The sequence below is a fragment of the Gavialis gangeticus genome, unplaced genomic scaffold, assembly GCF_001723915.1.
Source record: "Gavialis gangeticus isolate Ggan-Ray unplaced genomic scaffold, GavGan_comp1, whole genome shotgun sequence".
NCBI classification, from domain to species: domain Eukaryota; kingdom Metazoa; phylum Chordata; order Crocodylia; family Gavialidae; genus Gavialis; species Gavialis gangeticus.
This window is the reverse complement of record NW_017728995.1, coordinates 30,265,140-30,278,730: the sequence shown is the minus strand read 5'-3', so window position 1 is coordinate 30,278,730 and position 13,591 is coordinate 30,265,140. Positions and strand designations below refer to the sequence as shown.

The 13,591-nt window shown below is 47.9% G+C and overlaps 1 protein-coding gene across 2 annotated transcripts in view; it reads left to right on the top strand.

Moving 5' to 3' along the window:
• Positions 1 to 13,591, top strand: part of DIS3L2 (DIS3 like 3'-5' exoribonuclease 2) — a 288,990-nt gene that overhangs the window by 116,772 nt on the left and 158,627 nt on the right. For both annotated transcript variants that reach the window (XM_019503424.1, XM_019503425.1), the window contains exons 8-9: positions 7,510 to 7,616; positions 8,882 to 9,129. In XM_019503424.1, coding sequence (XP_019358969.1) covers positions 7,510 to 7,616; positions 8,882 to 9,129 — 355 coding nt within the window. The remainder of the gene's footprint in view (positions 1 to 7,509; positions 7,617 to 8,881; positions 9,130 to 13,591) is intronic.

Here is a 13,591-nt window from a genome sequence, read left to right as displayed (position 1 = left end):
GCCAGGATGCAGCGTTTCAAGGTGGTTTTAATTCCTGGCTCCCTGCACACAGGCTCTGCATGGGAAAACCTGGTGGCAGGCCCACTGACAACAGCAACACAGCAGTCCATGAGGGCTCAGGCACCCTCAGCCTGGCACGTGTTGTTCTCAGCCCAGCTCCAAATGCCCAGGGAGTAATGCCCAGGCACCTGCTGCAGTCCAGGTGCCCAAGCCCGGGGGAGAGATTGCCCCAGCACCGAGCAGGGACAGGAGCAGACACAGCCAGCAGGCCTAGCCGTCCCTGCTGGAGAGGCTGGGCCTGGGCAGGGCAGCTTGTGCGGTCCTGGGGAATTCAGCAGGCGCCTGTGAACTCTGGGATGCAGGGCACTGCCGGCGGGGCGGAGGAGAACAAGCTCGGATCAGAGACCCCGGCAGGAGCCCAGCTGCACCATGGGAGGGCACCAGAGAGAGTCCAGTGGAGGGCAACGAAAATGGTTAGGGGGCTGGAGCATATGACTTATGAGGAAAGACTGAGGGAACTGGGCTTATTTAGCCTGCAGAAGACAAGGCTGAGGTGGGATTTGATAGCAGCCTTCACCTCCCTGCAGGGGGGTTGCAAAGAGGCTGGAGCTGGACTGGTCTCATTGGGGCAGACGACAGGACAAGGAGCAATGGGCTTAAGTTGCAGCAAGGCAAGCTGAGGTTGGATATTAGGAAGAGTTTTGTCCTGAGGAGGGTGGTAAATCACTGGAACAGGTTACCCAGACAGGTGGTGGACTCTCCATCCTTGGAGGTGTTCAAGACCCGGCTAGACAAAGCCTTGGCTGGGATGATGTAGTTGGGGCTGGTCCTGCTTGGAGCAGGGGGCTGAACTAGATGTGACCTCCTGAGGTCCCTGCCAGCCCTCATTTTCTAGGATTTTAAGCTCTTGTCTTTATATGCAGATCACCACTTAGCATTCCCATAACATGGCTTTTTGGTCATTCCAGGCATTAGCTTGCACTTGAGACCTGCCGGTGGGGTTGCTGAAATGTATCTTCAAAGAAAAGCCCAGTAAAGATGTTGCTCTGTATACAGCAGTCATTGTGAAACGTCTTGGGAATCCTGTCAGGTTTGGCACTGCTCTGATTTGTAAATGCACGGAGCTGTCTCGGTACTTCTCATACGCGGCAGAAAGGTCCCACTGCACACTAGCACCAGCCAGCTGATACGGGACAGCGTGTGCTCCGCCCCTGAGAAAAGCTTCAAAAGCTGCGAAGTGGCTGGGCCCCATCAGAGTGAGCTGAACACACTTCATCAATCAAAACCATTCTCCGCTCCTGGAACATATAGCATACAAACTTGGCCACTGCCAGTATCCCTCCAAATAAGGATAAGAGGAACAATTTTGTCCTTAAGTTGCAGTGCACTGAGGTTTATGTTGTATGATAATGAACTCCCCAGCCTTGCAGAGCAAAATCATAGTAGAGTTGGTGATGGAATCTGAATTCTTGCACCATTTAGTCCCTTGCATTCGCAACTCTTATCACACTGCTCTCCTTTGCTTGTCCATTCAAAGTGATTCATTGCCCTAGTCTGTTTAATCTGGTGGTGAGTATATCACGCTCCACATCCTTGTGTGGTTCGTAAGGAAATTTCTTATTTACTATAGATGGCTCCTTTGTGCTGGAACGGACAAAGCTTTCGCAGATGCTTCCTGGTGGAGCATGGCGCACCATCTTTTTGAGATTAAATCTACAAACAACCAATTTATTCTTGATTAAGTCACTTCACTTGCGTGTGGTACAAAACATTATGTACCGAAAGCTGCCCATTTAAACAAACAACAGAGAAATGAAAAGTCTGTTACTTCGCTGGCCAGCAGCAGACTTTCTGGTGCTGAAGGACTTGCACATGCGCTGGTGTAATGATCGAGTACTAAGCTCAAGTGCAGTTTTTACGTGGGATTGAGTTGATAGCAGTGGTGCCTCCAGTTGAGAGCCTTGACGAATGGACCAGATTCTTTTCTTTAAGACTTTATAGCTGAAATAGTAAGCATTCACTTACTTTTTCTTCTTTTCATCCAGTGTGGGAGACTCTCCCCCTGCCACCCCGTCAGTTGTTTTTAAGATCTGAAACTGTGATATATTTTCATTTGCAAGTGGATATTGCATCTTTAATTGTATGCCTTTTGGAAAGAATCACAAAGTTCCACAGTGACCAATGCAAACGCAGAGAAAGTAATTTTGGATCTGTCACAACCAATAAGGAATTTAATCTGATGACTTCAGGTCCACTTTGGCCATCCTTTTAGTGTCATGGTAATCTAATTGTAAAAGGAAATTTGGGGGGCTTGTTTTGCTAATGTTTAGCCCGTGAATGCTTGCCAGAGCCGTCTGACTACACAGGAGAACTATTCAAGTGATCGTTTAGCAAGGGATGCAAATGCCACAATTGCTGGATTGAATTTGTTGGTAATAACATAACTAATTTGAGAGGTTTTTTGCATTTCATGCCTAATTTTTTAAGTAAAGCTATTACCATTTTGGTTTGTCAGATAATCACTGAAAGGAAAACAAGGGGATTATAATACAGCCTCACTGGATCCTAGCTGCTGAAGTGTGTTTTCACTGTAAGATAAGCTCATGAAGTGTTGCCCAAGCTAACATAGTAAATCTTTCTCAGAAAACATGTCATTGCACAGGGTGGAAATATTGAATGGTCATTGGATAACCACTACAGTAAAGGGGTCAAAATAATTCATTTTTGGTTTGGCATGAGGCAAAGAGCCTCTTCCCACCTCCCCTGCCCAGAAACCTCCTCCTTTCAGCAGCAAACTCTCCTGTTGAGAATTGCCTCTCTCAACCTCCTGTTCACGCGGTGTGCTTACCTCTGCATCCTTGCACTCAGCATTTCCCACTGCGGCCTCACGGACCCCCCCTGGCTTTCGGGGGGCCGAAAGGCGGGGTTTGGAAGAGTGAAGTGCCAGTTCAGATGTCTGCGACGGAGCTGCATTCAGCAGAATTTGGTGCCAGGTCCTCCCTGGATCCTGGCAGCTGTAATCTTCCTGTTGCTTCTCGCCTGGTTTCAGCCATGGAGGAGTCTCCCGTACAGAAGTGTTAGGGTCCTGACGGCTCAGTCCCGTGGGCCCTGGATTATGTCAAAGGGCTTGTATTTCTCCTTCTCAAATGCATAGATAGAGGTTTGCCACCCTGGCCATCTCTCATCTTTTGGGCAGCCCTCTATGCTGGTGTCCAGTCCCTGCTTTGTCATGGAGGACATGGGTGTCTGGTCCTATGCTTCATGGTTTGGGAAGTCTCAGAAAAAGTCTGAATCTCTTTGTGCATCTTCTTTAAGGACGCAGAAGGTGCCCCCTTCCCAAACCCTCTTTGAGAGCCATTGTACCCATCAGGCACAACAGCCTTTCAAATACAGACGTTGATAAGGAAACAATGGACAAGAATTAGGTAGACTGAGGATCAAACCCCTTCTGTTGGAGGTCTGGTCACAGACTCCAGCTTCTCCCTGCTCACTGAGTCTCTGTATGCAAATCTTAGGATTTTCTGGGTATTGGAACTGGAAAATAACTAGTATCCCGAGACAAAAGGTTTTTTTTCATGTCAGCCAGAGACCTCTGGTTGACTTTGTAGCTGAAGAGGCAGGTAAACTCTACCAGCAACCCAAGTGAGAGTTTCAGAACTTGCCCAGCTCTTGTGCTTGGCTTCAGCAGCAGGGATGAAACGTTGCCTGTCCCTCATCCCAGGAAAAGGAGACTGGAAAGCTGAGCCACGTTGGCCCAGAGCGTGCTCTCCAGGAGCTGGGAGCACTTCCGTGCTGCCAGTAGGTCGTTCTGTTCTGCTTGTGTCTGCTCAGCGTGGGGTCTTATGAGGACAAGGCACCAGCTCTTCTTCTCCCAAGTGAGAGGTAAAAGTAGATTTCAGTTTGACCAAATGAAAAAATGCAAGTGACCCTGAAATACAGTTTGGAAGGTGAGGTGGAAAGGAGGTGACTTCACAAAGCAATAGCCCCATAATGAGAACAGGGCTTCTCTGGTAATTGCCCTTGTATGTGTCTTTCTTAGAGTGTGCTGGCTTTGGCCATTGCCTTTCGTTGGAAAGTAAGCTTCACATTTGTTGCTCTGGCAAAGACCTCAGCCTAATCTTTGTCCCAGCCTACTGATTGTGTCCTGTGAGCAAAAGCTCACTCTTGTCAATCCCTGTGGTGAGATGCACTTTAAGATATCCCATCTGGAAGGCAACAAGCTAGTTGACCTCTCTAACCTGATGAGCATTGGTTGAAGCAAGCTGGTGCTTATGAAAGCTTATGGATCTCTGATTAGGTAGTCTATAAGTCAGGGCTGGAGAATCATTTCAGCTGGAGGGCCACTTCATGACTTTTGGTGAGCTGTTGAGGTCTGCAGGGGTAGCCCTGCCCCTTGACAGGAGCGCCGCCCCTCCCCCCGATTGCCGCCTTTAACTCCTGACCTTTGCCACCAGAAGTCCCTCCCTTTGCCCCTGAAAGTATTCTTTTTGGGAAGGGAGTTTGCCATCCTGCAACTGGAAAAAAACCAAATCATACTAAAAATCAAACATCTACTATAACATATTTTTATATTATTTCAAAAATATTTTGTCCTGATTTACATGCATTTGCATAATGTATATAGAGGTGCAAGCCCCCGTTGGTTCAAGCCTCTGCCACCAGTGTCAGCAGCAGGCAGCGGGCCCTCAGGGTGCCTGTGGCCCGCGGCAGGCAGAGCCTCCCAGCAGCGTACGGCTCCCACCGAGTCCCAGGGGCTGCACGTGGTGGCACGGAGCCAGCTCCATGTCAGCATGTGGGGCTCCCGACACTGCAGGTGGGAAGCATGTACCGTTGGGCCAGGCAGGCTCCATGCTTCCACGTGTGGCTTCCAGCACTCCAAACACGGTGACATAGAGCCCACCTCGCCCGATGGCATGCGTCTCCCTGTGGCTCTCAGTTCGCACGCCAGGTGGGCTCCATGCCACCATGTGTCGCTCCCGCCACTGCAGGCAGGAGCTCCCTTCCCCACTCACCAGCTGTCGTTGCAGGCCATGGTGCTCAGTGCCTCCACGTGAGGCTCCCAGCTGGAGTGTCAGGAGCCCATGGAGGTGGAGGCCAAGCCCACCCAGTCTGGTGCGTGAGCTCTGGAAACCCACTTCTCCTGCCGGGTTTCAGAGGGGCAGGTGCAAGCTGGTAATAGTTGATTTTTGGAGGGGCCCCACGGGCCAAATGGAATGGCTTATAGGGCCGGATCTGGCCTGCGGGCCGTATTTTGCCTGCCCCTGCTATAAGGTCCGCTCTGTGACCTGCCAGACTTCCTTTGTTTTTGGTCATCCCATTCTTTGGGTAGGAAAACTGCCATGTGACACACTGTATATAGATCATTAACCAATGGTTGGGATATGTCCTTTGTTATGTACCTTTGCTAAGATCACCTCATGCATGTAGGAATTAAACAAATAATTTCCACTGAAGAACAGCTTTCCTGGCCTTTCTGCTTTTCCAAATTGTTGCTTGATATGACCTGTGGTTGGCAGGAAAGTTAAATGTTGCATCTGTTTGTTCTCCTCGTTGCTTGGCTTCACAACCACAAGGTCCTCACTTTCCCATTGTTTAACTCTTATTGTCCAAGCAGGTTTGTCAAGGATTTACCCTCCACTGAAGGCTCTTTAGATGACAGGTTTGATTTCTGGTGGTTTGAGTTGAGAGAGGTAGTTATCCCTGTTAGTCTGAAGTCAAGCAGAAGGCAGAGGAGGGTGACACCTGAGAGACTAACTGGTGCAGGGAAGCATAAGCTTTTGTAAATAGGCTGCCTTGTAGGAAAGCTTCTACATCAGTTAGTCTCCAGGGTGCCACTCGGCCCTGGTCTGATTATAAAGAGGGTTGATTACTTTAATAAAAGGGGAAAGAGGAGGGATTTTTTTTTTTACCCTTCTGTGCACATGCATTCCCCTTCCCTTACAAAATGTTGAAGGGATTTACTTAAACTCGGATGGGAAAAAATTGCCTTTGAGCAAAGCCTCTGCCCGCAGAACTTCATACCAACTGGCAATTTTGCGGACAATTTAGAAGCATATGAAAAATGGGGTTATTATTCTAATGATAGCAGTCATGGCCAAATGGCTGCTAGTGTAATCTTGCTGGAGGGCCTCGCTCACCATCCCTGAACATATGCCCATCTGTGACGGTGCCCTCTTGATGGCAGCGCGCAGCAGCTGCACTTGGGGCTAGCCGCAGGCGGCGGGGCAGTCCTGTCTGGCCCACGTGTGCTCTTGTCTGGGTTCTGTCCCATGGAGCCGGCTGACTCTTCCCCACTTCTGGCAGCTGCAGCTTTTCCCAGTACAAGGCTCTTCACGATTCATCCGTCACGTCACCAGAAACTTGCATTGCAGGGAGGCCCGCTGGACAGATGGGCATCTTATGCTGGCCTGTATTGATGCTTTAAAGACTCTGGTGTCTGTGTTTGGAGCATGGTCTCCCGCAGAACATTACTTGATCTCATTTCTTCTATGAGGCCTCCCTCCATTGGAAATTACCTTCTTTCTGCTGATGGCTGGTGAGATGGTCCTTTTGGGAAGCCATTCTCTCATCAGGATCCTGCCTTAAGGGAATTTGCCATAACCACATGGAAATTCAGTTTACCTAAAAAACCCAGTTTATTCTCCTCTGGCCATGTAGTGAATGGTGCATAAGTGTTTCCATTCTAGATTCACTTCCAGGCTGGTCGAAATTGCTTCTGTTACTTAACCTGGGGTATCAAGACCTAAATGCAAGCTTTCTCTCACCAAATTGAAAGATCGGTTCAGCCATTTGTGACTAGCAGAAGTGTGGCCAGGTGCCAGTTACCTGTAATGGAAACTTTCACACCTGTATATGCAACCAGTTTGAAATTCAACATGAAAATTTGCTTGGAAATTAGCCTAAACATTTCAGGTAACCATGGAAGGATTTTAAGGGGGGTGGCGGGGAGGAGTGGCTATTGGCTATACATAAGTGATTATTTTTCCTAAGGGTTTTTAATAACCCTGGTCCGCAGCCAAAGAGTGTCAGCTTACAAGATATGGTTTCAGTTCCAAAGATAAATATACATTTTATAACCTCAACTAGCATTTTTAAGGGAATTAATTAGACATTAAATGAACGTAAACCCTTAAAGGACGATTTATATAATGTTAATGACACCCCCACTACAAAATGACAAGCAATTCAAACAGCTTGTTGCATTGAAATAAACAGAATGCGTGTTCCTCCATTTTGTTTGCTATCCTGGTAGAGATGCGCTTGTAACAACTGGATTTGTATTGATTTTTTTTTTTAAATCTCTTCAACAAACATGCACAATAATTGAAGAGCTTCATAGCTGCCTGGAGAAATATTAAATAGCATTTGGTATTTTGCCATTCAGATGGGCTGGCTTCCTTCATTAATGGCTAAACTTGTACTTTGTGTCAATTTACAGGAAAAAACTAATGTAAATTGAAGATGGAAAAATGTGTAAAGTAACCACTAGGTATGTCTGTTCTAATGCAGTGAAGGATGCAGAGAGCGGTGGCATGCAGGGTGCCAAACCAGAAAACCTCCCCAAAGTGAATGATCCAAGGCTTCTCCCAGACAGGTTTCTCCAAAGGACTGCTAAGGTAACTCCACGCTGAAGGCACTGTCAGTTGTGAGTGTGGGTGTGTATCAGTGTGACTGTACCCTTATTCTGCTCCTATAAGCTGAAACGGTCTTATTGTTGGCTTCCACGTGGTCTTCTGAGGGTAGGTGTCGGATCCAATTCCTCTTTGTATAATTTTCTTCACTGTCTTCAGTGGAAGTCTAGCATCTTGCTGTTTTTATCACATACCCTCCTTTAAAGTGCGTTTGTTATACAGAGTGATTTAGCAAGATGCAGAAAAGGGGGTTGACTGTTGAAATGGAGTTCTGAATATCCAGAGTTGTGCCAATTGATAAGTAAAAAGACAAAACCGTGTTTGGAAATGCTTTCAGACCTCAGGCTTCAGAGCTTCAGCCAGTCTCTGACTTTTGAGACCAGGTTGAGAACTCTGTGGGGGGCACATGGGGGTTTTGCCCCTTTCCTGTTCTTCTGAATCTTTCTTTCTTGTTCTGACCATTGTCAGAGGCAGGGTAGTGGGTTGGGTCAACCTCTGGTCTCCAGTACAACCTGATTCCTTGGATCAGGATTTCAATGAGGTGAATTTTGAGCCCTTCGGAAAGGATTGTTCTACATAAGCCTAGCAAATTAGCTATAATATTTCTGTTCCCTAGCAATTTATACAGTCTACAGTGATGAACACCTCTCCAAAATGATCATTTAATGATATATGATTTATTATTCTTTTCAAAGCCAATTTGTGTAAAGGTAAAATAGCCCTTTGCTTCAGAAAAGCAGAGTAAGAATTTCTGCCAAATTGCCCACAGCACATCCTTTCCTCTCCTGTGGTCAACATTGGATCTACCAGAGGCACTGTTTTTGGACTGGCCTGCTCTGCCTTGGATGTTGGAAGCACAATCTTTGCAGCGAAGTGTACAAGTGAAAGATTTTTTACAGAACTTGCTTGTACATGTGGCTAGTGTTCTGCACTTGGAAGTACGAGCTTCTTGTCTGGTTTTGTTCTGTAATCAAGAAAACTTTGAGAGAGCTAGCACTTGGAAGGCACTCAGCCCCACCATAGCCGTAAGCAAGATGGCAAGCATCGTTTGGCCTAAGAAAATGCTTTCTAAATGAGCACTTTGTGTTTAGGATATGCATATGCACCCCAACCCCAACCCTAGATAACCTACTGTAGAAGCTGTGATTCTCCAAGATCCTCTGCGGTGTTGCTGTGCTAGCCTTCCTTCTCTTATGGGGAAATGCATTTCTTTGAAGTTGTTTGCTGAGGAAATCCTTTCTGTGTTCTAGGTGGTCTATATCTTGGAGAAGAAGCATTCCAGAGCGGTGACGGGCTTCATCAAACTGCTGGCAGACAAGAACAGTGAGCTCTTTAAGAAGTGTGCCATGTTCTCCCCTGTGGACCACAGAGTGCCTAGAGCCTATGTATCCTTGGCAGACTGCCCTCTCGACTTCACAACCAGGCCTGAAGACTACTCCAGTACCCTCTTCATCTGCCGCATTGTGGATTGGAAGGAAGACAGCAACTTTGCAATAGGGTATGTGGCTGCAAGCAGGAATGGGGAGCAATGAGGTTACTTTTCTGGATGCTCAGCTTGACTGTGTTTGGTACGTGGTGCAGTCCCTGCAGCTTGTGTACCTATTATTATTCCAAATAGGAGTCACTGTCATGGGACTTGGGGTAGCTCAGGAGAGGTTAAACCTATGAACTCTTGTCTGCAAAAACAGGGGCTTCATTTGGGTGTTGCAGGGTATAGACAAATGTATGTCTGGGCCTCTCTGAAAAGGAGAGGGAACTTCTGCTCAGGACCAGATATCAACCGTTAGGGTGTTAGGTCAGACTTCTGTATGACCTTTTAGCCAGAGGGGTGTGTTAAATGGCTGTAACTTTGACCCTGGGTTAAAGTTGGAGTGGTTTTGCAAGCTGCATCCTAAGAGCTTGTATTGGTAATCTTTGCTAGCAAGCAGTACAACTGTTGCGATGCCCACAGCGTGTTCACTCACTCTGCAAGTACACAACACAGGGTCTTTGCACTGAGGAGTCTCCCACCCTGTGATTACTAGAAAGTTTTAGTAGAAATCAATGTTCACCTCTGCTTTGAACAAGGAATCAGGGGAAGTGCTTCTTCCTCTCTGTTCAGCACTGGTGGGGCCTCACCTGGAGTCCTGTGTCCAGCTTTGGGCCCTGCACTTTCAGAAAGATGTGGGCAGGTTGGAAAGAGTCCAGCACAGGGCAACAGAAATGATTAGGGCCCTGAGAGGCAAGACTTGTGGGGAAAGGCTGAAAGAACTAAGGTTATTTAGTCTGGAGAAGAAAAGACTGACAGGGGATTTTATAATTTTCAAATACCTGGAGGGTGATTACAGAGATGATGGAGATAGACTTTTCTCCATGGCTGTAGGGGACAGGACTAGGAACAACGGCTTCAAGTTGCAGCAGAGAGAATTTCCTTTGGAGGCTAGGAGGAACTTTCTGACTGAGAGTGGTTAAGCATTGGGACAGGCTTCCTCGAAATGTCTTCTCCATGCTTGGGAACTTTCAAAAGCAGGTTAGAGACAGGGATGCTCGTGCCTTGAGCAGGGCCCTGAACTAGCTGACTTTGTGAGGTCCCTTCCAGCCCTGTTTCCTATGAATCCTATGATTTTGCAGCCTTGAAGGAGAGGTGACTCCAACCTGCTGGTGAAAAATTAGAGAGACTTAATTTAAAAGCACTAGGGAAGCTCAGCGTTGGGTGAACAGTCCCAGCACCAAAAGAATAAGTCACTGCATATGTTGTAGCTGGGATTTAAGACCCAAACTCAAGAGGGCTTCTTCTGAATAGCACAGCTGAGTGGTGTATACCTCTGCTATTGGTCCCTTATGGGCAAAATCTTTCATTGTCTTTCTATTTTCTATCAACAAAGAGGAGAGTGGAGGGTGGTCAGGACTTGACTTCTCATTCTCACGGCTCACGCTCTGCTCTGCAGTGCAGGAGGAAGCTGCTAGGCTAAGCTAATGTTTTCTTTCATTGAGTGATCAGGCCTTCGCTTATCTGCCCTTTTGACTACAGTAATGTGCAGCCTGATTTGGCTACACCAGGAGTTTCCGAGATGTGAAGGGTGTTGTCAGGAAATGAACTGAAAAAACTTTCCATGATTTGTCTTCACACATTGTGGTTTCCTCTAGGGCTCTGCTGGGACTTGAGGAAGAGCCCTGGGGAGGCCAGTAGCATAAATTTTGAGGACTGCTTTCAACATTTAACTTACCAATATACACTTGTCTAAACTGAAATGTGCTGAAGCCTTTTAGAGGCCACAAAGGGCAAGCAAGTTTTCTAGTTTTCTGGCTGTTAAAGAAAGGTGGCTGCATACAACTGCCAAATGAATGCAGGAGATCTCTGGGCAGGGGGTGGGGTGAGGAAAAGATTGTGTTATCTGGTAAGTCAGCCTGGGTAGCTCATCCCTTCTTGGCTTTCTGCACTTTCCCATCTGATTGCTAGGCCAGGGGGCAGGGTGAGGAGATCTGTGTTCCCTTTCCAACTCCAAACTTGGTTCTGTTGTTTTGAGAAACATTTCTTTGTCTCCCTGGATCCCTTCCCATCTCTGCTACACGGGGACAGGCATCGTTTTGTTTTGAGGTCTTTGAATGAATAGCTCTATTAAGTGCAAAATGTTTTGAAGCTATTAATAATGGGTGGAGGATTACGGAGTCTGATTTGTTGCGGCTTTTTTCCCCTTTCATGTCTAGAAACTGAATTCCTCCTTTATTAGAATCAAGGTAAAAACCTTGCTATGAAGCTGCAGTCATCAAGAGGCTCATTTCCCTAACGCTTGAGGATCTTGGCCTCTCTCCTGAGGGTAGCAGCATAGATTTTGCACAATCATTCGAATCCCAAAATGTTGTTAAGTAAGTGAATGTCAAAGGAAGAGCAGTCTCCCTTTATGTCAGAGCAATCTATTGCTCGTAGCGGCACATGGAAGCTTCTGCAAACTGTGATTAATGATCACACGTGAGACGTAGGATGCATCTTACCAGGATCTCAGCCTAAAGTTCCTTCTGTGTCCTGTTGACTATGTTCAGGACTGTTGTGCTTCTCTTGCAGGTTTAGCTACCCACCGGTTCAGTTGGGAGCTTTATGATCAGGCCTGTTCAGTGGGGCATGGAGTAAAACAGAACCCGTAAGCCTGTGCTTGACGTTCTGCACAAAGCACACCTGCTGGTTTGCCTCTGGTCTTAATCGGTTTGGTGCTGTCTCCTTGCCTGCATGCCACAGGGCCTACAAATATCTGCCTGTCAGCACTGCCAGGCTCCCGGAGGCATGTCACTCTCCTTTATCACCACTCTGCATTTATCTCCAAATGCACTGGAGCAGAATAAACTGTCTACTTTGGGAAAGCTCAGACTTCCCCAAAACATGGTGTCCTTCACACGCCGCGCCAAGTTTCGCAGGAGGTCCTTTGGTCTTGATGGTGACCACGTGCACTTGGACGAAGTCGGTATGTGACACAGAGCTACCACCCGCTGTTCAGGGTTTGGGAACCACCCGGAGAAAACCCGACGGCGTCTCGGAGGTGTGCGGTTGGGGAGGGGGCTCTTTTTGTGACTCGAGCTCCACCTGGTGGGGGAAGGTGGGACACGACCTCCTGGCTGTCCTGCGGGGAGTGTGTGGGATTTCTGCTTTGCTTGAAACAGGCCAAGTGGAAAAATAAGGCCAGGAGGAGCCAGCACCATGGAGCGGACAATTGCAGAGATGGTGCCATCCCTGGGATACTTACAAATCCCTACTGTGTGGCAGGAGGAGGGACCTTTCCCGCAGGACAGGATTGCAGCGTGGCAGTGAAATGGCCTTTAATTTTCTCCCTCTTAGGAAGCTGTTAAAAAACTAGCCGTTAAGCCAACCTTCCCTCCAGGGAAGTGCCAGAGGCAGATCTGGTTGGGGGCATTCTGTTGTCATGATGCATCCTTGTGCCCTGGGTCATGAAACCATCTTCATGTCCTCCGGTCGGTTCCCTCACTTCTGATGCTGCTTTTCCTCTTTAGAGACAGGCTGAGCCTTCCTCTCCCTTCCCCCTGCATGATGGATGGGGCTGTTAAAGCAACAGTCCAACCCCAAAGTGAAATGTAAAGCCACCAACTGCCTCTGCCTTAGCTTTGGGACCAGTGGCACGTGGAGCCTACATGACTACAGCAGCTTGGGGTCCTCAATGCTGCTCAGTCCCGGTGACGGTATTCATCAGGAGATTTACGACAAGTGAGAACTTGCCTCCTGACCTTTCTCTTTGTAGCTGCTGCCAAAGCCAGCTTAGTGCTCGCAGTGCCAAGATTTGGGGGTTTTATTTTGGCTTTGTTTTTAAACTTTCTAAATCCAGATTTATTTGGATTGACAGAAGGTGACGGGATGACTCCAGGCAGGAGGGGCACAAGGACTGTGATCCCTGACCAGCAGGGCCACGCTAGCCAGAGACCCTGTTGTGGTCATAGCTGTGTTGGGAACACTGCCCCCCTCCCTGGATAGCTGGTTTCGCTCGTGCTGAAGTGGTTGCACTACGCTGGTGCAAGGAGCAGCCTTGCTGGGAGAGCCGCACCTCCAGTAAGAATTGTGCTGCTGAAATGGCCCGGGGGTAGAAGCAGTTTAACAGTTACGTGGAAGACAACTCAGCAGCACAGGATTCATTTGAACTGATCCTTCCAAAATGCACACCTTTCCTTTAGGACTCAATTCAGCACATCAGCGACATTGAACCTTTTAGGCTGGAGACAGTCTTGCATTAGGTGGGATCTTCTCAGGCTGGCTTCGTGTTTTGGAAATGAGACCTTCAAAGAGCTCCTGGATGTGAGTGGCAGTGGGAAGCATGGCATGGGGGCAGCCTTCATACATTGGCCCAAAGTGAGCTATGCTGGCCAGCGTCTCCCAGCGTTTCTTCTTACTTACCTGTCACATGCGTCTTTCTTCCATTCTCTGCTTTAAACCCTCCAGTACCTGGCCAGTGCCCCACAAGCACTCATAGAGCTGTGCCAGG